The sequence below is a fragment of the Carassius auratus genome, chromosome 38, assembly GCF_003368295.1.
Source record: "Carassius auratus strain Wakin chromosome 38, ASM336829v1, whole genome shotgun sequence".
Lineage (NCBI taxonomy): Eukaryota > Metazoa > Chordata > Actinopteri > Cypriniformes > Cyprinidae > Carassius > Carassius auratus.
The window spans coordinates 15,298,119-15,324,406 of record NC_039280.1 but is presented as its reverse complement, the minus strand read 5'-3'; the positions used below and the strand labels follow the sequence as shown (position 1 = coordinate 15,324,406).

The window sequence follows — 26,288 nt, the reverse complement described above, 5'->3', positions numbered from 1 at the left end:
TGAGTAGTTTGGGGCACATCAAGTTTTAAAAAGTGTTTTACAAAATGTATTTTTGAGGTCACTTTGAGAAAAGAGAGCATTTTTTCTTGGAGGGATAAAACTTCTCAAACCACTCTTACTGTACATGCACTGAATACTCTCCATGATAAACTACAGCTTCTTAATACAGGAGACTGTCTACAGATAGACATTTCGAATGCAAATTTTGAAAACTCATTCCTCAAACAGGATGACCCAGAACTGGAGACTTTGTTAGATCAATTTACTGTCCTGTTGGAGAGGTGGCGCCAAGAGTTTTAGACTAACTGGAAAAAAGATACCAATCCACTTCCTGGTACAGGCAGCCAAACGTATAGCACTACTTTTAATCACAGGGTAGTTACCATTTAGCCCTGTTTTCATTCATGTTGGATAAAAAATGGTGTCTGTCATTATTAGGGTTACAAGCATACAGTAGAGTCAATTGAGCCAAAGCAACAGGTTGCTCCAGGAGCTCAATCTCTGTCAATAAACAAGTGTTATTTGCATTTAATTAAAAGTGTCTGCTTTTTGACAGAAACTCTGTTTTCGATTCCTCCAATACTCAAACTTTCCATTCTTTGAGCAGAAGTTTAGTTCATAGCACTGAAAATGTGGCAGCAAATGCATATTCATATCTATATAAATCACATGAAGGTTTAATTACCTTTTGAATGTTGACAGAATTTGTGGTGCATAATGGCAGAAGAGGGTAGGTCTTTGCAGAAGCTTGGAAGCAGAAGCGTAGGCAAAGGTGGTGGCAGGGCACACTCTGTTTTTCTCAAGTGCCTAAATTGATTTTGGTGTGGAGTTTCTTGGGCAGCAGCCAGGGGCTAATGCAGTATCATCCTGGCACTCCATGTCTCAGATGCAGACACAAAAAGAGATGGACATCTGCACTGAATATGAAACAGAGATCCTTCTGTTTACAAAGCCTTAGGTATAAGAATGAACATCAAGAGGATACATACATGCATAGGGAACATACTGTATGTCAATACATAAATACTCAAACTTAATTTGTCATACACAATATTTTACTGATAAATTAGTAATGTATCACATATAATCAGCAATGTGAACATGCCTGAAGCTTTATGCTTTTGTTGTTGCTACAGTAATACCTTTACTAAAATGTATAGAAAGCCTCTTTAAATGGGAATCAAACGGTTTTGAGTATGAATAATACCAAAGATTATTGGATTATTATTATAAAATAATCCTGTTGAATTATTAAATAGTAATTTCATTCATTAAGAATAAGGCAGGATGCTGGTAAGTAAATAAATCTGACATTGAGACAAAAATTCATGACAGATGTTAATCGACCTGATTTGAATATGTTACATACAAACTTGCTACAAACACTCACTTCAGATATGACTGAGCTTTTTCATTGTTATATATCAGTTACATTAAAAGGATAGTTCACCCAAAAATGAAAATCCTGTCATCAATTACTCTTCCTCATCTCATTCCAAACTCGTAAGACCTTCTTTCATCTTTGGAGCACAAATTAAGATATTTTTGATGAAATGCGAGAGCTTTCTGACCCTGCTTAGACAGCAGCGCAACTGACATGATCAAGGCCCAGAAATGTAGTAAGGGCATCATTAAAATAGTTTTGCCAACGTAGAACCTGAATGCACCGCACATGGTTTCCAATCAGAAGTAGATCCACGCTGTACATGAAACATTTAGACAGAGAAGATGACCTGCAATTTTTTGAACAAGAATATACAGACGATGAACTAAAAGAGATGGACGTTTCTTCTGAAATTTCATTAAACAAAAAACAAAGAAAGAAAGATTTGCATGCATTCATCAAAATGAATCCTGTCCGTTTTCTGATTCTGAAACTTCTGTTTATATGAACCTTAAACACAGCAATCTGATTGTCTTATTCATTTACAAGTGTATTACATGTATTATGTACAAAACATAAGCATGTGTCCCAATCAGCACGGTCCAAACCACAGAAAGCCACTGCAATTCTGTTATCCGTGCTACTGTGAGTATAATTATCTTGTCTGCCTTGATGCCAACAAAAAAGCTGACATGCAAGTCAGAAGAGCATTATGGGACATAGTATAATCACATTTTCCACTTACCTGTTTGAGACAGGAGCATAAATAAATACACGTTTGCAAATTAGATGTACATGTACTACATAACATATGTATCACTGCACTGCACATGTGCAGTGTGCAACAAAAAAACAGGTAAATTAACTTTAAACCGGTTTGATTTAGATCCACAAAAGCCATAAATACGACTGCTGTAGTCTGAGGGGTGGTGCACTGAACTTGTCTCAGGTTGACGTCACAGTCTGGTACCATTCTGAGGTCATTTTTTATTCTTAGACATGAAATCATAAATCATTTAGCCATGGTCTTAGTGGCCATCCTCAGAAGAACAGAGTCTTGCAGAAACCAGACATTCCCCCAAACATGTCACATAACACTATCAGCCAAAACTACATATCAGAAGTTAGTCAGTGTCAGCCAGCTCAGGTGGTACACAGCTGTTCTTAAACACATTAGTCTAGTCACCTGACAAACCGCATCTTCAGTTCCCCTTCTGTCACCCAGCAGACATGAAAACATGTACTGTGTGGTGTCAAATCCAATTATGCATCTCTGCCTCATGCCTATAAAGCTGGAATGTTTTTCTTGCGTTGTGAACCAATCAGCAGTCGGACGGTCCAGAGCGCCTCTGCAGCGATTGGTCAAACGTGATCAGAAGGGTGGAGTTAGATGCTTAGAAGGAGGGATTTGCATTATTTAGGCCAGCCCCCGTCCCAAGTCAGCCATATCCCCTTTAATTGTTTTAGCGTGCTAGAGAGACAGAGTTTATTCTGGCAGGGAAGAGTGTGCAGCCTCACTCCTGTGAAGTACGAACTAGTGTGGATGGAACACTACATCTCTCTCTGTCCCTCCCTCGCATGTCACCGTTCACCGGCTCCGACTTTATTTTGTCCTCTGCACCTGGAGTGACTGACTGAGAGGAAAAGGAAGCAGCAGGTTCTTCAGCCTTGGAGGAAGAGAGCGAGGCTTCTGAAACTAGTACTGACAGCCTGGACAAGATCCCCAGTAGACAGCCACCATGTGTGACTGTTTTCACCTGGCGTTTCCCAACTGGCAAGCATCAGCTGCGGGTGCGCATCACTCTTTATTTTGCTCTTTCTCTCTCTCTTTAGCTTTCCTTCTCTCTCTGTGTCGGTCTTACTCTGCATGCTCCATGCTATTTTTATCTCCCCACTCAGCACCTCCGGTGGCAGGACAATATAATCATGCAGTTGGGCTGTGCATGTGTGTGTTAGTGGGACACTGGTGCTGAGCTTGTTGACAAGCATCACTGCATTTCTCTGCTGGGATGACGCTGCACTGTGGGTGATCTGGGTGTGTCTGCAGTAAAGGGGGCGTGGCTATCTAGCTGTAGGTGTGTCAACAGAGTTATGCAGTATTTTATCAACAGTATCTGCAGTGTGTTTGTTTACAGTGTTGAGAGTGCGGTTTTGGAGCGTTTAGGCATTGTCGAATTTGGATAGTATTGTTTACAAGGATTTATGAAAGTTGATAGAATCTTTATAAATGTTTTCCTTAATATGTTTATTTTAATTATTTCTATGTTTAATAAAAAACAGAATATATATATATATATATATATATATATATATATATATATATATATATATAAACATTTAATAAACACATATACTGTATGTGTAATATATATCTCCACAACAAAATGATATATTAGTAAACCAACAATCAGATAATACAAAAATTATATACAAATATTTGGAAATACACTTATATGTATTCATCTTATGTGCCTTCTAATGTTTTATAGCTGTCTTTGGTTGTTTCATTCAGTAATTTGTTGGTGCTCTTTTTGTCTTCATTATCAAAGGAATTTGAAACAGCTCAAGTCATTTGGTCACCTTGTCTCATCTAATTCAACTAGCAGCTTTATCTATAGTTTTCTTTTTCTTTGACCTTCAGATGAACTTCAACCTCTTTAGTTCTACAAACAAACACTTGGAGTGACCTAAATGAGTCAAGAGTTATATTCTAGACATCTTACAAGCTGCAATGAGCAACCAATACATCTCACAATACAACGGCTTCATGACAGCTTAATTACTAGATAAATAACCAAGAACGGCAGGATTGAATTAAACAAAATGTGTTTTTGTGCTCTGGTTTTATACAGACATGAACTTGCTATGCAGTGTTTCCATGATGCTAAATATTAAAATTATGTAATTATGATCACACTGAGATGAATACTTTACAAGACTATCGTGCCAGGAGAATATACTTAAAAACGACATTATTTTAAACTGCTGTACATAAGCAAAGCACAGTAATCGTATATTTTGTCAAAATTGAATTTTTAGGCAAAATCAAGTCTGTCCTATGACAAATGGGTTTGGCTTTGCTATGCTCACATTCTCAGAGTGTGATAATTCAATCAAAACTTTTCTCTTTAGTTGGTGTCTTTGTGGTTTGGCTCTGTAGGGCAGTATAAATGCTGGTGGGCACGGCTCAAGGTCATTGTGAAGGATGTAGACTTATGAGACTTGGATAATGGCCAGAGTACACCAACTGAGCATGATGAGCAAGACGTGGATGAGAATGAATACTCTGAATTATTAGTGCATAGGCCAGCTGATACATGCACAATGGAAAAAGAAGAGAAATAAAAACCTGTAAAAACTGTGCATTACCTTATACAGAAAAAAATTATGACTCTATATTGAACAAGACATTACAATACAGGTAAGTTTATAGTAAAAAAAGTTTAAAAATCACATTTATAGAGAAGCTCTAGAATATTAGTGCATCAGCAGGCCATAAAATACTTATTGATTTTACCCACTTAGTCCGCTCTTAAAAATAGTTATAGCTATTAGCATCTAACTAATGCCCCCCTGCTAATGAATAAATTATGAATTTGAGAGAATTTGCATCTTTCATGGTTTGGTTTCACGGAATTGACTGAAGTTGAACATTACTGAAAAAAATTAAGAACAGCTTTTGTGTATTGTGTACATGTCATATTGTATTTTTTTTAACTGTGAGAATATTAAGAGTTATTTAAAGGCATTGTAAACAAACAAATAAATGCTAACACTTTAATTAAAGCCTTTATGTATAGCACATTCTAAAAAATATTCATAATGTACATTATAATGCATTGTATCTTTTTTTATAAATAATTGAAAACAATGTTAAATGTGTTATAACATTTGAAGTTTAGTTTTTCATGTTTTATTATTCATCATTATATGCATTATTATACAGGTGTAACAGTGAATAGATTAGTATTATAATGTATTACAACTATGGTTATAATTATTCTTAAGATCATACAATGTATTTTAAGGTGCATTACAATGCATAATAAATGCATTAAAACTGCTCTAATAATGCATTACACATTAAGGCTTTAATGAAACTGTTATCAAATAAATAAAATAAATAGCTAAAAAAAACTTGTTATTTATGAAACATACAGTTTAGGAATGACATGAGTTTAGTAAATGGTATTATAATTTTTTATTTTTGTCTTTTTTTTTTTTTACTCTTCATTTTAAAGCCATCATCTCTTTGGCACACACAGAAAACACATCGATTATTGCTGCTGATTGATTGGAAACATGAGGGGACTTGGTCCCATGTTCTTAATATGGAAGAAAATCCAATTCTGTTTTCAGTTTATTTTCCCTCTCCGGCTCTGAAATTCAATTATATTTTGAATACAAACAAGTCTTTCCCGCTTGACTCTGAAAGAGGCTTGTGTATGATGTTATGAGTGCAGGCCAGAATTGATGTTCCTGCTCCCTGTATCTTGCTGAGCAGCTAATTAACCGTATTAGTGTGCTGAAGGAGCAGAGCTCTGGGCCTCGTATGGCCACAGGAGCAGAAAACAACCTCTAATGCCTGTAATCTTGGTCACGGGAGATGTGCTTACATACAGGAGATCAGCAGTTGGGAAATTCCAGGATTTTTACAACTTATGTTGTAACATAATGAAATATGATATAACATACTACAGCATTTGCAATAATTTAGAGTATAGTTAGAGTTAGTTAGAGAACTGTGTTAAAGGTTTGGATTTATTTAATTTAGCATTTTTAAAAAGATGAATCATTCATAGAATAAATGTAACTAACTGTTGTTAGTTTTCCTGTAAAACATTTGAGGAAACTTCATGCAGATCTTTTCTACACTTCAACATAATGGGAAACTTATGTACTATAAAATGTGATTTCAGCAATTTTGATGACATATTTTAGTGGAATATTTGCATACACAAGCATAAAATCTACACAAACATCATCACTAAAATCTAGTTCAGTTTGCCGATGATGTTATGTACTCGTGAGTGTCCACGCCTCTGAACAATATTCTAAAGGCTCAATGTTCAAATCTGATGATGCATTTGTTTAATCAACAAGTCCACATCCACAAGAATAGGAATAAACTGAAATGGACAACATATGCACAACCTTCATGTTAATTTTTTGCTTTACAGAAAGCTTGAAAAATTAAATATGATAAACTTTAATATTATAAACAAAGCTAAAATTTCAATGTTATAATATGTTTGACTGTCCACAATGAGACGCGTATTTAACTCAATATACACTAGTTAGGGCCCGAGCACCGAGGTGCGAGGACCCTCTTGTATCTGCTTTGTTTTTTATTATTATTATTCTTCTTCTTCTTCTTCTTCTTCTTCTCCCGAATGAATCGCATTTTTGAGGGCTTTAACATGCTCAAAAAGTCATGAAACTTTGCACACTCGTCAAACCTGGTGAAAATTTTCGTCTGATATAGGATTCAGAAGAGGGTGTGGCAAAATGGCTCGACAGCGCCACCTATACCAAGAAAATCAACAGCCTTCCAGCTATGTTTCACGTACATGCACGAAAATTGGCACACATATGTAACACACCAATACCTACAAAAAAGACTCTTGGAGCGAAATTCTAAACCCAACAGGAAATCGGTTATTTTTAATATTATGAGCATATTTTGTGTAATTTTGGTCATTTCCATGTGTTGTATTTTAACGAACTCCTCCTAGAGAGTTCTTCAAATCAACACCAAATTTGGTATGCCTAATCTAAAGGCCTTTGCGATGTAAAATTGCGAAGATCCTGACTTTTCGTTGAAGGGCGTGTCCGTGGCGGCCTGGCGAATTTCGATGATTCGCCATGAAAAATGAAGTTGCTATAACTCACACATACAATGACCAATCTGCCCCAAACTTCACATGTTTGATGAGACTCCGAACCTGAACAGATTGACATGCCCATATTCAGTTATAGTCATAGCGCCACCTATTGGCAACAGGAAGTGACATATTTTATGCTGCGACGAAATACTCCTAGAAATTTTATGACATCAATGTCTTTTTTGTGGTCAGTCTAATCTAAAGGCCTGTGCGATGTTCAGTTGTGAAGATCTTGAGTTTTCGTTAAAAGGCTTGTTCATGGCGCCGCGACGAAGTTCGATGTCTCGCCATGCGAATAAAAGATGTTATAACTCAGGCATAAGATGTCCGATCTTCCCCAAACTTCACATGTGTGATAAGAGTCCTGGCCTGAACAGATCTGCAGGCCAATATTCCACCGGGTGTGGCAGAATGGCTCTATAGCGCCACCTATACACTTTCAACGGAGTGCGCCTCGAGCTATGTTTCACGTACATGTACAAAAATTGGTACACACATGTAACACTCCAATACCTACAAAAAAGTCTCTTGGTACAAAATCCGGATCCCAACAGGAAGTCGGTTATTTTGAATTTTCCCTTCAAAATTGGTGTTGTTTTTGCCATTTTCAGGGGTTGTACTTTAACGAACTCCTCCTAGAGATTTATTCAGATCAACATCAAACTTGGTCAGTGTAATCTAAAGCCCTTTGCGATAATAAATTGTGAAGGACTTGAGGTTTCGTTAAAGGGCGGGTCCATGGCGGCCTGAAAAATTTCGATGTTTCGCCATGAAAAAGGAAGTTGCTGTAACTCAGACATACAATGTCCAATCTGCCCCAAACTTCACATGTTGGATAAGACTCTTGACCCGAACAGATCTACATGCCAATATTCAGTTATAGTAATAGCGCCACCTATTGGCAACAGGAAGTTACATATTTTACACTGCGACAAACTACTCCTAGAAATTTTATGACATCAATGTCTTTTTTGTGGTCAGTCTAATCTAAAGACCTGTGTGATGTTTAGTTGTGAATATCTTGAGTTTTTGTTAAAAGGTGTGTCCATGGCGCCGTGATGAAGTTCAATGTCTCGCCATGGGAATAAAAGATGTTATAACTCAGGCATAAAATGTCCGATCTTGCCCAAACTTCACTTGTGTGATAAGGGTCCTGGCCTGAACAGATCTGAAGGCCAATATTCCATCGAGTGTGGCAAAATGGCTCAATAGCGCCACCTATACACTTTCAACGGAGTGTGTATACACTTTAAACGGAGTGCGCCTTGAGCTATGTTTCACGTACATGTACAAGAATCGGTACACACATGTAACACACCAATATCTACGAAAAAGTCTCTTGGTACGAAGTCCGAATCCCAACAGGAAGTCAGTTATTTGGAATTTTCTCTGCAAAATTAGTGTTGTTTTGGCCATTTTCAGGGGTTGTACTTTAACGAACTCCTCCTAGATATTTATTCAGATCAACACCAAACTTGGTCAGTGTAATCTAAAGCCTTTTGCGATCTTAAATTGCGAAGATCTTGAGGTTTCGTTAAAGGGCGTGTCCATGGCGGCCTGACAAATTTCATTGTTTCGCCATGAAATAGGATGTTGTTGTAACTCAGGCATAAAGTGTCCAATCCTCCCCAAACCTCACATGTTCGATAAAAGTCCTGCCCTGAACACATCTGAAGGCCAATATTCCATTATAATGATAGCGCCACCTGCTGGCAACAGGAAGATTGGCACATATATGGAATAAACATTGATATATTCTACTTATATTTATGAGTTTAAACGCATATTTCTCACCTTTCACCTATTAACTAAAGCCACTCGCTGCCGGTGAGCCCGGGTGCGAGGGCCCGTTCATCGCTGCTTGCAGCTTTAATTAGTATATTTAGTCATGATGATAACAACATGCATTAAATATAACAACCTTGAATAAATTCAATTTTGTGTTGTCCTTCATAACATAGGATCATAAAATTATAAAGAGAATCTGTGTTCATGTACTTTCTGTACTTTATAAGTAGAGGAACTTAAATACTTTTTTTACAGTATATGTTCTATTGCTTGCTAAATCAGTTGCATGATAATTTTATAACAACAATTAAGCTAAATTATAATTATGTGGGTTTAAAAGGAATTTTGGGACTGGTATTGAAACACACAGTCAACCACATACTGCACAAACATCATGTGATTGACAGCTTTGTATTTAATCAACTGATCTATTCATTAAAGCCGTCTTTATTTATTTATTTTGGTGAAAACCACAATGAATAAACTGCATGAGATCTTGTCTTCATTCTGCATTTTTTTCCCACTGTATACTAATGTCATAACTATTTCCTTCAACTTAAAACTAAACTAAACAAATGCAGACAACATCCACCGGAGAACAGAGGGAAATAAATCACCTTACAACAAAATCTTTGCCCTGATTCCTTTGCTTCAAAATATCAAGACATCTCATTTATATTCATTTGTGAATGTGTGCAAGCAGTGTTACACATTCAGATGTTTGTTATTCAGCACAATAACATTAGCAGGAGTTTGAACCACATCCCTGAAACTAGGTTGTCTCATACCTACAAATAAAAAGAGCTGGGCCCTTCATCTTTTCCACTAAAACTAACAATACCCACAAACTGTTCTGTCAATGCACGCCATGCACTAGGTGAATTACTATCTGGAAAACAGTAATGCAAAACATGCATTTCTGCAAGTAACCGCAGATCAGGTGCAAACCTGTAATTGTTAACCTTTATTTACCTGGAGAGGAATTTTGCATCATTGTAATTACAATGCAGCAACATGATGTTTTTAGATACAAAATTGCACAACACTGTTTTATAGTTTTAAATTAAATTTTGTCATAATTCTGTGATCTAGGCTATTTTCATATCTTTTTTGTGTTTGTACTTCCAGATATTTCAGAAACATACTGAAATAAACAGCATGTTTTAAAAACAATAAGTACTGTATATAAGCAATAGCAATAAGCATTATCAGTAATTATTGCATATGCCACATAACAAACATCCTCATTATACCAGGGATGTGGACCCTGAAAGCATTAAAAAATATATATATATATATAAAATAAAAAATTTTTTTGAAGAAAGTAAGGCCTGTTGTTTGGGCCTGTTATATTCACGGTGAAAAAAAAAAAAAAACATCTTAAGGCTGTTTAGCTTCAATAGCAGCCAGAAAAGACACTTGCTTGTTCTTTATATACTGTATGTTAAAACCAAAACCCTCAGTTAGAAACTGACTGTTACAATCACCCCTGAGCTCTCCTATGAACACCAGGTTACTTAAAACTGTCAGGGTTTGGCGAGGAGGAACTCAGGTGCAGACAGGAAGTAACTAAACACAGGATTTATTTAACAAAAAGGGAAAACAAAAACCCACGAGGGGGAAAACAACAGCTAGGCCAGAAACTAAACAACTTAACAGGACAGGATTGACATGATAAACTCTTAAACACTACTACAAACAAACACTCAAGGTTATATAAGGACTTCAGGGATACAGACACATCTAGAGACACTCACGATCTGGTAAATAATCACAAATGAGGAACAATGAACCGATGAAAGACAGCGCACACTAGGAGATCTAAATAGGGGTACTAATCAAGACACGACAGGTGGCACAGATAGGACAATCACGACAAGACTAGGATAACAAGGGGGGCGGGGCAAGGGAACGAGACAACACAAGCACATGGCCCAAAGACAAGGCCATGTGCTTGTACACAAAACACGGGTCTGTCATGATCCTGCCTCAAGACTAGGAAAAATCAAGGACACGAGGGCAGAATCATGACAAAAACATTTGTTTTGCCAATATCATTGAGAAAAGAAACACAGTATATGACCTGTTTAATTAACAGTTTCTATTACGTTATTATTAAAAATAGAATGGCTTCATAACCCAAGGTTCTGGTTACTTTGCACCAAGAAAAAGTGGTGCTAAACACCTTTCAGTCATTGCTTTACCTGTGTTTGAAATCAGGGTTTAAAGAACGTAATTTTTTTTATTTTATTTTTTTATATTGAGGGTGTGTCATCTAACATGTCAATGCTGGTATCTGCATGATGACAGAATGATAGATGAATGGCATATTCATTTTTACCAAAATACCATTGAGTCAGATTGTTCTCTAAGTCTTTGACACCAACAAAACACATTTGGGAAGAGTTTTCTCCTCTCTTTAATAAGTCTGTTTACTTGACTTATTTCCGCTCTGGATAATTAACATATAGCTCTGCTTTTGCCCAGCTGTCTATACATTGGTGCATTCACATGTTTAGTGTCTGATCATTAGAAATTGTAAAAAAAAAAAAAAAAAAAAAAAAAAACACCTACATGCACCATGCATACTGTACATAGATCTCCAGTGTGCTTCAATGCCATTTAGACATGATGCCTGGATAAGTGCTTGAAGGAAAGTGCAGGTTAATGTCCTGGGTAGAGTAAGGCTTATGGAAAATGTTTTTGTACCTAAATGATCCCTTAAGTGCATTTTGTTATGGGAAGCTGGAAATGTATGCCTTTCTCAGAAGAAAGGAGGTCATGAAAGCATTGTTGCTGCTGGTATCACATAAGTATTTCGGTCTATTGCATAATATTATTAAAATTCTATTAAAAAATGATGTTAGGAAATAATTTCTTTATACCGTAAATGAGTATATTTTAAATATTTTTAGAATAATACCACATCTGCAGACATTTATAACAATATTATTTACACTGTCTTTTTTGGACCAATATCGTTTCCATGTTGGTCTTAATGCTGGCAGTGTAAACCGACCCCTTAAGATCAATAGAGTGCCTCAATTTACAGGAAGCAACAGAAGCAGGTAGACTTTCTGGATCCTGTGGGAATATCTGTGAGGAAATATTGCAAACAGAAATTTTGCCTTAGACTTTTTTGTCAATAAAAAAGTTTTGGTTTGGCAAAATACAGCAGATCACTCACTGACTCTCCAATAAGTACAAGCTATAAAACAGCAAATAAAGAAAATATATATTGCATAAATGACTAACAGGCTCTACATTTAGGATGGATTTAAAAATTTTGGTCATACAGTACATACAGAAAACAAAATGTACCTACATCAAATTCAAATATAGTGTGAGCTTTTCACTTAGCAGCCAGATGTAAAACCTATGCATTCACAAACCTTGACCCTTAAGTGCGTATTCTGCTTTATTTTATTTTTTTTCTTTATCCCAATAGGAGAAGGGCGCAGGCTGAAGGGACCAGAACAAGACACAGATGAAGATTTAGTGAGTATCACTCAAGTAAAGCACATTCAGCAAATATACAACATACACACTTTTCTCTCTGTTTTAAATTAGTTAAATGTTTAATTAATCTTTCACTTGTGTTTGATATAATAGGTATGTGAGGAGCCTGAAGATTTAGAGAGGGAAAGACCTCGTCCTCAGGGTTCCTCTCCTGTTGAGGAATTCCCAACCACAGAGAAATACGCAAAACAAGTGAGCGCTACTTTAGATTCTTATATTATTTATGTACAGTATAATAACCCTTATTCAGAATTGTATAATGCTGTATTTGATCATCAAACTATTATCTATTTAATATATCACATGCTGTTTTGTCAGGCTGAAGGTGACTTCTATGACTCACCCGCCAAGAGTTCCAAAAAAAGCAAAAGGACTGGTCTCGGCTCACTGTTTGACAAGCGTTCCTCTGCAAAGATGTATCCAACAGAGGTCAGGCACACCTAAAGTTCTATATAGTGTAATACAGGAACGTAAATATTGAGAAAACATGGATCAGTTTCTAAATTACTTGCATTCTGTTTCAGGATATGCAAAGTGATCAGTCAGAAATCATAGTGAAAACTGTGAAAGAAGTTTGTGCTGAGGGTTTGATTGTAAGTGGAGGACGGGACGGCATCTTCATCAAGGAAGTAAAACCAGAGTCACCTGCCTCAAAGCATTTAACTGTGAAAGAAGGTGAGAATTTTATTATAGCACATTCCAGAATATTTCTGAAACAAGAATACAGCTAAATTTCTTTTTCCTCCATTTTTTCACTTGCAACCTCATTTATGTTCTTCCATCTGGACTTTCAGGAGATCAAATACTTAGTGCTACAGTATATTTTGATAATGTGTCATATGAAGAAGCCCTCCAGATTCTTGAGCATACTCAACCATATAAAGTGGCATTCTGTCTAAAACGGAAACCACCTCCAAGAACCAAAGAAGATGCTGAGACAATGAGGCCAGATACAACCATTGTAATTAAAATACTGTTCATTATATTCTTAAATACAGCCAAGCTTTTTCAGAGGTTTCATTGACATTATATCTGATTCATCAATGTTTGTAGGGTGAGGAGGCTGAGCAAGAAGAAGAAGGAAGAGGACCAGAGATGAGAGGTCGAAAAAAGACAAAAAAGCAACATGATCGCATCTCTTGGCCCAAATTTCCTACCTTCAGCAAAGGTCGGAATTTTAAAAGATCTCACAGCACATCAGAAGCAGAGGAACAGAGAAAATTAGAGATAAGTCCACCAACAAGTGACACAGATTCTCCACTTAAGTCTCCACTTAAGTCTCCACTAAAATCCCCAGATGGAAAAGACAAGAAAAAGACGCACAAAATGAAACTTAAGAAGCAGATGGTAGGCCGCAGGAGCAAATCTGTTGAAGAAACCCAAGAAAACGAAGAGGCGCTTGCAGCAGATGATATGGAGGGCTTGGATAATCAAATAATTATGAAAATAGTGGAAGAGAAAGTGCCAGTGACTAATGCGATAGAGAGTCCTAAAATACAGATTGAAGCTGACTCAGCTAAAACAATAAATGAAAATACATTCACGACTTTACCAGCAACTGAATCACTGCATAAGTTTGAGCTCATCAGTGTGGATACCACATTAAAGACTACTGATATTACAGTCTCTCTGGGAGATGATGGAAAAGAAAGGGTTAGCATTCCAGGAAAGGATACATATGAAATAAAAACAGAGAGCCAATTAAAATCCTCCACAAGTGGAATGAAAACTTTGGACCCATCAACATTCGACAATATTTTGGACAGTCCAAATGTAATACCAAAAACTGAACCAGCAGGACATCAAGTTGATTCTGATAGCAAACCAAGCGATAAAGAGATTTCACAAAAAACTCAAGAGTCAGGAAAAGCAGTTGTGACCATACCTAAAGTTGATGTTTCTCTTGACATGCCAGAGGTAGGACTGATAAGCAAATCACCAAGAATTGGTAGCGAAAAGGAAAAGAAAGAAAGAAACATTCTAGAAACAGAAAGTTATGGAATTCGAACTAGAGGACCACTGGCAGACATAGCCACATCAAAGAGCCATTTTTCAAATGCAGTAAACAGAATAGACTTTACATCAGACACTTTCACCTTTGAGATTCAAAAAAGTGAGGGTGTGTCCTCAAGAGACACAAAGAAACCAATCACACCAACACCTGTTATATCCCAGCCAAAATCACATGCTCTGGATGTGGAAAGAAGCAGGAGTACTGGAGGTAGCACTGACATTGAATCAACTTTTAAACTGCCTAAACTAGATGCCCCTGAATTCGACCATCAAGAATCAATAACTGCAAAACAGAGAAAACCAACCAAAGTACCTCTCCTGAAACGAGAGGAAATTGAGATTCCTGGCATGGAGGACAAAGGATCAAAAGCCAAGGTTAAATCTCCTAGAATTAAAGAACAAAAAGTTGAGAAGATAATAAATATTTCAAAAGCTGAAAAAAAGAAATCTCGGGGGGAAGCAGAAGAGTTTAATGTTGAGGATGTAAAAGAAGCAGTATCAAAATTCCCTGCCTTCAAATTACCTGAGAGAGACATCACTGGAGTCCTTGTACAGAGAGAGATCACATTTATGGAAATGAAGACGGATAAGACTGGGATGACACCTAAAGGATCCCCTTGCAAAATTTCAAGCATGAGCACAGAAATAAACATTAAGTTCCCTGACACAATGGATAAAGAAAGGCAAAGACTTTCTCCTGCTGCTACGAAAGATCAAGCTTTTGTATTACCAAATATTGAACAATTTCATCTTGATGAAATGGTTATAACTGAGAGCAAAACAGACCAATCAAAAATTAAACTTGAGGACCACCAACCCAAACTTGGCAAAAAGTCAGTGAGGGGTGATAAGATAAGTACACCTCCAGATGTAAAATTCAAACTTCCAAAGCGTGAAGACATTGAAATACCAGGAATGGAAGCCATTGAACAATCAGTTCTACCACAAAAAATCATAATAACTAAAGATACAGACACTCAAGATAAGGCTGTGAAAGACTATACTGATACTGATATCAAAGCTGACAAAAATGTGCATGAAAAGAAATCAAGGAAATCAAAGGTATCAATGCCAAGTTTTGGAATAATGACACCTGACATTCGCTTCCCAGGTATTGCGATTGAATTACCAATAAAGGCCACATCATCTAAAAGTGATGGAAAAATAACTCTTGAAGAAGACATCAAAAGATCTTCTGAAGAAGCAACATTTGATGAAACTAAAAAAGCACATGATATAGAGGGTAAGAAAATGCTCCATCATGACGTTTGCTCTGCATTTGTTAAGGAAACCTCAGAACAAAATGTTGAAGTGGAACTGAAGGCAGAAATCAAAAGCAAAGACACAGATTCCTCACCACAAAAAAAGAAACTGCCTAAATTTAAAATGCCCAAAATTGGAATGAAATCTATGAAAGGAACAGCTGAAGTCACTACAAAAGATGATGTTACAGTGCAAGAAAGTGACATAACAGAAGTTGTATTAGATTCGGAGAAGAAAACATCTGAGACTGATCCAGAAACAGACAAAAATTGGAGTAAATTAAAAATGCCAAGCATAGGTGTTTCTGTTCCAAAAATAAAAATCCCTAAGGCAGATGGAAAATCAAAGCAGGAGGAAACAGTGCTCTCAAAGCCTCAGGCTGTTGAAGCTGTTGAGGATGATCAAGAGGAAAGTGGATTGAGACTGATAAAGTTTGGTATTTCAATGACAAAAGAGAAGAAAGAAGAAGGTAGTACGTTACCAGATGATTTTGAAAAAACCAGCAAGGTTAGCAGAAAAAGTGAAGTGGAGCTACCTGAACTCCCACAAGCTGAAATAAAAGAAGCAGAGTCTAAAATGAAGAAACGGAAAATATCCTTTCCCAAATTTGGATTCTCTAAATCAGATACTAAAGTAGCTGATGCTGACATAACTCTACCAGCCACACAGGGCTCTTTACATGATACTGGTGGGACAGAAATAGAAGTTGAAAGTAAGACCACAGATATAGAGGCTGAGTTCAAGGATTCAACTGATTCTCCCACAAAATTTAAACTTCCCACAATTAATCTTCCCAAATTTGGAGTCTCATTTCCCAAGCCAACTGATGTTGAGGTCGATATTCAAATGCCTGATGTCAGAACAGAGGAGACTACCATGGATGTTAAATTGCCAGAAGCTAAACTATCTGTAGAATCAGCAGCACTCTCTGACAAGAAAGGCCCGGAAATGACTCTCAGTGTATCCAAACCTGAAGTTGACTTGTCTCTGCCTGAGGCTAAGATAGAAATGAAAGGTTTTCAGAAAAAAGAAATAAAATCATCTGAAGAAATTCAATTTTCCAAACCAGATATTGATGCAAGTCTGACTGACCATGACGCTGGAGAGATTACAGCCAGTGCGTTTTCAAAACAAGACATCAAAGCTGCATCTGTTGATGTCAGTCTTCCACAGGTTGATTTATCAATTCTGGAAGGTTCTGTAGAAACAAGAGAGCCTGGTGTGAATTTCACAATTTCAAAGGATGAGGCTGACCAGGAAGATCAAACAAGTAGTGGTACACCAGTAAAGTTTAAACTTCCCTCTCTCAGCCTACCAAAGTTTGGTGGAAAATCATCTAAGGTAGTAAAAGACATGCCAGTTGTAGATATAGATATTGAAGAACCTGATCTAAGCCTTCCAGAAAAACAAATAAGCCTGAAACTCAAAGATGATGCAACATCAGGTGATGTCAAGGATTTATTTGAAACTAAAGAAGGTCAGTTTGTTAGTGTAGATGTTAAGGTAAAAGAACCAAAGGTCAAAGAACAAGAGGTTACCGTTACACTGCCTAAATTTGACATTAACCTTCCAAAGGTTGAAGCCCACAAGTCGGCTGATAGTATGAACAAAGAAGAATCAATTATAGACCCCAAAGAATCAAATGCGGAGTCTGTCCAGGTTGAGAAAGATCCAAGATCTCCAACCAAATTTAAACTTCCTACAATTAAATTCCCCAAATTTGGGGTCTCATTTCCAAAATCAGTAGATGCAATCTCTGACAGTCAAATGCCTGGAGTCACCAAAGATGAGCCTACAATGGAAATTAATGTCCCAGAAACTGAATTATCTGCAGAACTGCCAACATTACCTGAAATGAAAACCCAACATATTGTTCTCAGTGTTTACAAACCTGAAGTTGATGTATCTACCCAAGAGGTAGACAAGGCCGTTGATGCACACACTGAAAAAGTATTGTCTCCAGTTCATGCATTTTCTAAACCAGAGGTTAAGATAAGCCTTGTAGGCCATGGTCTTGATCAAGAGACAGCTATAGAAGATTTGAAAGTGCAAGCCAAGACACCTGAGGTGGAAGTCAAACTTCCTTCAGGTTCACTAGATGAAGTCATCCTGGAGACTAAAGAAATTGAGAGTGAATTCAAACTTAAGAAACGTAAAATGTATTTTCCAAAATTTGGCTTTTCCAAATCTGACACTAAGATACCTGATGCTGACACCAGTCTTCAAAAAGAAGGAATATCTGTGCTTGACACTGAGATCAAAGAGACTGAAGTGACACTTCCTGCTCCAGAGGTTGAAGTCCAGTTAAAAAACAAAAGTACTTCTGGTTCTCCATCTAAATTCAAGCTTCCAGCTATTTCTCTCCCTAAATTTGATACTTCCATTTCAAAGACTGGGGAAGAATCTACTACAAAAGCTGAGGATGATGCACAGTCTGAAATAAAGGCAGCATCAGTAGTTGTATCACAAGATAAAGATTCAGGAATGCAAGATAAAGAACCATCTAAATCAGCTTTCGAAACCTTACCAGTGGATGCTGAAATAAAACCCAAAGACACTGATCCTGGTAGTCAAGGGGGTAGATTTATGATGCCTAAATTTGAATTTTCATTTCCAAAGCTAAAGGGACCAGAATTTAAAAAGGGTGCATCAAAAACAGATGTGGAAAAACCAAAGGTTTCACTAAAATATGACAAGGAGAGCGCTGAGGGAACAGCAAACAAACCAGGGGCATCTGTGGAAATGGAGGTAATGACGAAAATGCCAAGCTCAGAATATGAATTTTCTGAACAAGACATTAAAGCACCAGAGATTAAGGTTGAGAGGGGAGATTTATCTATGGAAGTTGGTGAAATGGATTTGAATCTTAAGTCTGACTTGAAAATTCAAACAGAGATGTTAAAAGATGATTCAACCACAAGAGGGTCACAGTTCAAGTTCAAACTTCCTACTTTCAAACTACCCAAATTTGGAAGTTCATCTGCCAAAGTAAAAGCTGAAATAATGGATTTAAGGGGTGAGGGAATTACTTTGGAGACTGAAGATGAATCCACATCAGTAGAACCATCAGACATAAAAAATGACTATAGTGTCCCTGGTCAAGAGTTGAAGAAACCCTCAATCAGTGTTGATCAGCCAAAGGTAGATAGTGGAGATCATTACACCCTGTCACTTACAGAGGCCAAAACATCAAAGGCAGAAGGCTATATTTCCTTACCAGAGGTAAAACATGGGGAACCAGCAGCTAAAACAGAAGTATCACAAGCCGAACTAGAAAGTAAATTTGATCAAGAGGTTGATTTAAAAGACCCAAGTCTGAAAATAAGTAGACCAGGATTTTCACTTCCAAAATTTGGATTATCTAAACCAGATATTAAGGCCCCAGAGATTGATGTCAGACTTGCACAAGTTGATACCTGTAAATCAGAAGGTGATGTGAATATAAAAGAACAAATCATGAATATCTCCGCATCAAATGTTGAGGATGATCAAAAAGAAACAACAACACTTGGTGCCACAACAAAATTTCAACTCCCCTCAATCAATATCCCAATGATTGGAGGACAAGCTTCAATGGAAGAGAAATCTATGCCAGTTTTAGATATAGCTACTAAAGGAACTGAAGTGAGTGGTCCAGATACACAAATTAAAATATCAGGTGAAGCCCCATCAGTAGATATAAAGGGACCTCATCTAGCCACAGAGGGTCAAACTGTAAGTGTGGACTTGAATGTTGAGGATACTGAACTTGGAGTACAGGGGGGAAAGTTTAAGATGCCAAAGTTCGGTATTGGCCTTCCTAGAGTAAAAGGGATTGATTTAAGTACATCAAATTTAGATTATACAACTGAAGTACAACAAATTGATGTAATAAAACCTGAGATAACAACTGATGGGATGGTTCGCCTAACAGAACAAGATTCTAAAGGTCTAGATATGCAGATGAAGACTACAACTGAATTTGAAGTTTTAAAACCAAATTTAAAAGCCCCTGAAGTTGATGTAAGTTTTCAAGAAACTGATATCTCCATACCCGAAGGCACTATGGACCTAGAAGAAGCAAATGTGGATATTAAAGTGTCAAAGATGGAGTCTGACCAAAAAGGTTCAACAATTTTTGGATCCCCAACAAAGTTTAAACTCCCGTCTTTAAGCTTCCCGAAATTTGGTGTTAAATCATCAAAAGTAGCATTAGATATTAATGTGACAAATACAGAATTAGAAGGAACAACCATAAAAACTGACATTTCTAAACCTGATATGAAATTAGAAATACAGCTTCCCAAAGCTGAAACTGAAGTTGAAGGGAGTGCAGACATGCCTGAAGTTGACTCCAAAGGACTCCAAGTAAAAGTGAAAAGACGAAGCTTTTCATTTCCCAAGTTTGGGTTTTCTAAACCAGACACTTCAACTCCAGAGGTTAATGTCAGTGCACCAAAGGCTGAATTGTCCATACAAGAGGTCAATGTACCTGTAAAAGTACAAACAGCAGAAGTTACACTTTCTGGAGGAGAGGCTGAACAAAAAGATCTAACAATTGTTAGTTCCCCAACCAAATTTAAACTACCAGAAATGCACTTACCAAAATTTGGAGTCAAAACTTCAAAATGTACAGTAGGTTTACCATCAGCAGATAAGGACATTAAAGGAATTGGAATCACTGCTCATGAACCAGACATCAAGGTGTCAGGTCAAATACCAAAAATTGACTTAGATGTCAAAGAAGTAGAGACAGAAATACATGCCAGAATTACAGAAACTGATGTTCATCTAGCAGAAGGAAAAATAATACTACCCCAACCTGTTGACATTCAAGACATATCCATTGAAGGCAAAGCAGATATGGGTGAAGTTGACTTGAAAGAGCTTGATGTGAAATTGAAGAAGCCAAGCTTTACACTTCCAAAATTTGGTTTTTCAAAGCCAGATATTAAAGAGCAAGATGTGGATGTCAGTCAGCCAAAGGTAGATATGTCTATGCAACAGGGCAACATACCTATTAAAGACCTAGATGCAGAAATTGCCATAACAGATGAAGTGAAACCTGAAATTAGTCTCCCAGAAAAAGTTGAGTTACAAACCACTGACACAGAAACAAACAGAGACATTAAAGGGGCATTGGTTGATGTCGACATTAAGGTTAAAGAAATTGATGTTGATGGGATGGGAAGTAAGTTCAAGCTGCCAAAATTTGGAATTGGCATGCCAAAAGTAAAGGGGGTAGAGATCGAAGGAAAAGAAATACACTTAGAGACTGACCTTGTATGCAAAGAAAAGGTAAATGTACAACAGCCCAGTGTTGAAATTCAAAATGTGTCCATTGAGGGGAAAACAGATCAAGTTGAAGTTGACTCCAAGGGGCTGAAAGTGAAACTCCCCAAATCAAGATTTTCAAAACCAGATCTTAAAGCTCCTGAAATCGATGTGAGTCTACCCAAAGCTGACATGGGCACATCAGTGGTAAATGTTGATGTTTCAGAGCAATCTACAGACATTAAATTATCAGAAAAAGAACCTGATTTGAAGGAGGAAACTTTTGGCTCTCCAACAAGATTTAAATTTCCAACAATCAATTTCCCAAAATTTGGAACCAAAGCATCAAAGGACAGAGTTGATATACCTACAGCAAACATTGACATCAATGTTCCTGAAGTAAGCCTTCCTGATCAGAAGTTTGACACTTCAGGAGAAGTATTAAGTGTTGAAATGAAAGGACCAACAGTTGAAAGTCCGTCCATTGACATAAACATTAAGGGAGATAATAAAGATCCACAAGAGGGAAAATTTAAGCTTCCAAAATTTGGAATTGCTCTTCCAACAATTAAAGGTTCCGATGGTGACCAAGGATTTAAGAAAGCTCTGACCGAAACAGAAGTGAAAATGTCAGGGGATATACTATCTATAGATAAGAAAGAGCTAAAGTTACCCAAAGGATCAGTGGAAGTGGATGTGGAGACTAAAGGTGCTGAACTTGAAGTAGAAGAAAGTAAAATTAAACTACCACAGATTGGAATTTCTCTACCAGCATCGAAATGTCCAGAAATTGACATAAGTGTTTCAAAAGCAGAGGTTTCTCAAATTGATGTTAAAGAATCTGTTACAGTAAAAGATGTTGTGGTTGAGGAACCTGCAGATTTAACAGATATAAGTTCTAGGGGACTTAGTATAAAAATGAAGAAAACAAGCTTTGGATTTCCAAAAATTGGATTTTCAAAATCAGATGGCAAGGCCCAAGATATTCAAGCCAGTGAAATGGCAGCAGATACATCCTTGCCAGAGGGCACTAGAGAAATAGGAGAAAGTGAGACAGAGGGCAAAACTGAAATAACAAGTCCACAATTTGGCTCTCCAACAAAATACAAACTCCCAACAATAAAGTTACCCAAATTTGGAGTTTCCACTCCAAAGGTCCCTAGTGATGCAGCAAAGGGTGATTCTAAAACCAAGGAAATTAATGTTAGTTCTGTAGATTATGAGATAGAGACATCAAAGGTTGATGTATCGTGTGACATCAAAGGCAAAACTGCAGAGATTGAAACCCCGTCTATTGATATTAATATAAAAGAAAAAGAACTTAATCAAGAAGGACAGGAAATTCAATTTAAACTTCCCAAATTTGGGATTTCGTTACCCAAAGTAAAAGGTCCTGAGGTGACTTTGACTGCAAAAGATGTAAAGACAGAAACACCTGAAATTGGGATCCCTGCACCAGAAATAAAGGTCGCAGCAGAAGATGCAAGTCTCCCAAAAGCAGATATGGCTTTAGAGGGAAGTTCCAGCCTTGGAAAAAAAGAGGTAGAGATAGAGTTGAAAGATGATGCAGTTGTTTCAGGTTCTCCGAGTAAATTCAAATTGCCTACTTTTAAAATGCCAAAATTTGGAACTTCGGCTCAAAAAACATCTGATGCAAAAGTGAAAGTTTCAGAAGTAGATGTACCAGACACTGACCTAAATACTGAAGACAAGCCTGTACAAGTGTCTAAAGAAACAAAAAGAGAGGGTGAAATTAAAGAAACCACTGAACAGCCTACAGAGGCTACTACTAAAAAACTGGATGGGGACAAAAGTTCCCCAAGTAAATTCAAGCTTCCTACTATAAAAATGCCAAAGATCAGCATTTCAAGAACAAAATCTCAGGAAGGAGAAGATGACACTACCACCAAAGTGAGTGCTCCAGATGCTAAAATAGAACCCAAAGATGATACTCAAGGGGCTGGAAAATCACCTAAATTTACAATGCCTACACTTGAGGATGTTCTCAGGGGCTTTGAAGTTGAATTTAATGTTCCAACAATAGAGGAAACGGAAGCACAAAAAGACAAACCATCTGTTAAGCAGGATCAGGAGTATGGGGCAAAAGTTGAGGAAGCAGCAAAACATAAGGACAAAGGAACTCCGGAGAAATCAAAGTATAAATTTAAATTTCCAAAATTAGGATTCAGCCAGTCTTCAGATGAAAGTGATAAGCTGGTTGACGCTAAGATTGAAGAAAGTGAAGTTAATCTGGAGGCTTCAGCAGAGCAGAAAGCAACTGTCAGCAAAGAACAAGCAAAAACTGAGAAAGGGAGCTGGTTCAAGTTCTCATTTTCTTCTCCAACAAAAACGTCAAAAACAGTTGAGAAAGAAATAATCCAACCGCCTGAAGAGGTTGAGAAGCTTGAGGATGTTGTGAAAGAATCAAGCAAAGAACACGAGGAACCTGAGAAGAACTCGCTCAGTGAGGCTGTGGAGGACAACCTCAGCCCGACACTGTCACTGAAGTCATCTGAAGCTTTTGCAGATATCAGTTCTGCAGTAACCACTGAGCAGATTGGTCTGTCACAGTCCTCACCTACAAAAGTTAAAGTGAAATATGCTGAACCCACTGCCACCATTGGGCTCAATGATTTACAAAGCGATGTTGTTACTTCCACAGCCAGATGTGAACTGATATCAATGGAGCCTCACCAGCCAGAGAAAGTCAACATCCCTTTCTCATCGGATATGTCCTCAGCCTCATTGGACACTCTGAAACAGATGTCAGGGGAAATTCACGTCATCACATCGAACATACAAGCTATACCAGAAACACAGCAAGCCTCAATCTTTACTAATTTAGACGTGCATGAAATTTACACCTCGCCTTTACAAGTAACACTAGGCTCAGACTCAGTGTTGACAGTGGAAGAAACCAGAGTGCAAAGTGGGACGCACACATTGGTGGAAAGGCATGTGGTGAAAGAAACTTTACATGATGACAAAGAGAAAATACTTGTGACACAGAGAACACGTGTATTTGAAGGAGATTCTGCAGAACCCATTTCTGATGAGACGGCTTCCTCAATTCGTAGACTAAAAGATACGGTACACATTGAGAAAATGAGGTTTTTTGACAGTGAAGAAGTCATGGTAGTGAGCTCTGAAACATCTCTAAGACATATGGATTCCTCTACTGATGAGAATGGGAAATGAACATGAGATCTTGGTGGTTAGATTTTATGCTTTTGAATGTATGTTTCAGTGCTCTCTTAAATAATCATATAAGCCAGCTGCATTGTAATGCTGTTAAGCAAAAGAGCGCTGATACTTATCACAAAGTATTGTTTAGCTAACAGAGATTTTAAGCTTAAAAGACTTTTAAAATATCTATACCCACTGGAAAAAAAATATGTATGTAAACGGAATAATAGTTGTGTGGGTTGTCAGTGTGCTTTATTGTAAAAATGATATCTTGGGAATATTGTTTATAGTACAAACTTGGTAATCAAGCAAACACCATTAAACAGATATATTCACAAATAAAATTAATTATAAAATTGATGTGGCTATTAAAGACTGTTGACTGTATCACATTTTGAGGCACGTTTCTTTAAGGTTATTTATTTTGTGGAAAATATATAATCGCCTATAAAATCTGTTCCTGCAGCCTTGAGAAAAAAATAGAAAATATTATGTAAATATGTTTTAATCACCCAAAAGCATTTGCACCTATGGTATGATGGAATCAATGGATTGCAAGACACACAATGCATATTTTAAAATACAAATAATTTTCTTCTTTTCTTTTAACATATATAGTCAAAGTAATCAAATTAATGTTAAGAGAAACACTTTATCTGGTTGCTGCACAATAAATAAAAAGTGGAATAATGCTCCATGTCTCTGATTTATTGTGTGAATGTGAACAGAAATAATAAAGCATTTTGAGCAGTCTGAGAGACAGACCCCATGGTCTTTACAAATTCTTGTAGGAAATGCAATTTCCTTGCATTAGTAATCAGGCTACTGTAATAGGCTACTATACATAATAATACTTAAAACAGATCACTAGAGAGCCAAGAAATAGTTACACGTTACAAGAGGGTACACTTTTTTTTGCTGAATGTGGCATGGCTCTGTAACTTTATTTCTGTTTATGGTAAGCCTGTGCCTGTTAGGGAACCCATTGCATGCACTTGCCTAGAAATACATAATTTTCACCACAAGCTCATTTATTGAGTCTGTGAATATTTCTATAGTAGTTGTTTTTATAAGTACTGGGGAAGGGGGACTATGCAAAAAGAAAAAAAAAAAAGGAAACACTGTGTCCATTGCCACTGAGTGATATACAGTGTGTTCTCCTGGAGAGGCAATGCCCTTTAATCTGTGTGCATTCTTGTGGTTGCTCAGATATTGGATTTACACAATGATGTATTCTGTGCTACAGTAGTTATGTAATAGTCAGATTCTTACTAATAATTAAAAGTTCTGTTTATTACACTCATTTGTAAGGGGACATTTCTGACATTTCTCATTTCTGAGTCAGGGGACAAAAGCACAAAATCACATTTATCTTATGGAACAAACAACATTATTATACTCGTTTTTTTCTCTTCTTTTTCGGCATTTATGATGGAAACAATCTAATGTGACTGATAATACACTGTTAAAAACAAGTTTAATAATTGTGGGCGTATTTTCATAATACACAGATTTTCATTAAAAAAAAGTAGACAGCACTAAATAGAGCACAAAAAACTATAATATTTTGTAATATTGTGCATTTTCAGCAATTTCTATTTAAAGTAATTTCAAACAAATCTTAACAAAGGCACAATTTACTTCTTGGAATATTAGCAAAAACTCGTTAAAGATCAAAGAAAACGTATATATTTAAACAAACAAACACCATGGTGTGGAGGGGGGGGGTAATAATGGTCAATAATTACTTCCAGCAGCAGGGGGCATTAGCGATCTATAACCAACAACGTGAGATTTCTAGTGTTCACCTTTCTTTAACCAGCCTTGCTCTAATATGCATTAAAGCACGCTATAGCTTTACTATAACATCATCAACCAGTTACATGAAGTATAGGCTAAGCATCTCTCTGAGGAAGTTTTAAGCCTTTTCTGTGTACTCTGTCGCTTCTAATAATCAGCTTCAGTGGTACATGTCTCTGAACTCACCCAAACACTTG

The 26,288-nt window shown here is 37.0% G+C and overlaps 1 protein-coding gene across 1 annotated transcript; it reads left to right on the top strand.

The window, feature by feature from the left end:
* Positions 1 to 2,471: 2,471 nt before the first annotated feature.
* Positions 2,472 to 24,971, top strand: LOC113057207 (protein AHNAK2). The gene is made up of 7 exons (XM_026224399.1): positions 2,472 to 3,175; positions 12,506 to 12,555; positions 12,670 to 12,768; positions 12,895 to 13,005; positions 13,101 to 13,251; positions 13,371 to 13,537; positions 13,630 to 24,971. Exons 1-7 carry the CDS (start codon positions 3,124 to 3,126, stop codon positions 24,301 to 24,303), a joined length of 11,304 nt encoding a protein of 3,767 aa, XP_026080184.1. The 5' UTR covers positions 2,472 to 3,123; the 3' UTR covers positions 24,304 to 24,971.
* The last annotated feature ends 1,317 nt before the right edge of the window (positions 24,972 to 26,288 follow it).

Bases quoted from the DNA above. Each gene is read 5' to 3' on its own strand.
- LOC113057207 (XM_026224399.1), top strand. From the start codon at position 3,124: ATGTGTGACTGTTTTCACCTGGCGTTTCCCAACTGGCAAGCATCAGCT. The intron at 12,769-12,894 runs GTGAGCGCTACT...CTGTTTTGTCAG, and splicing joins CAGAGAAATACGCAAAACAA to GCTGAAGGTGACTTCTATGA. The intron at 13,538-13,629 runs GTAATTAAAATA...CAATGTTTGTAG, and splicing joins TGAGGCCAGATACAACCATT to GGTGAGGAGGCTGAGCAAGA.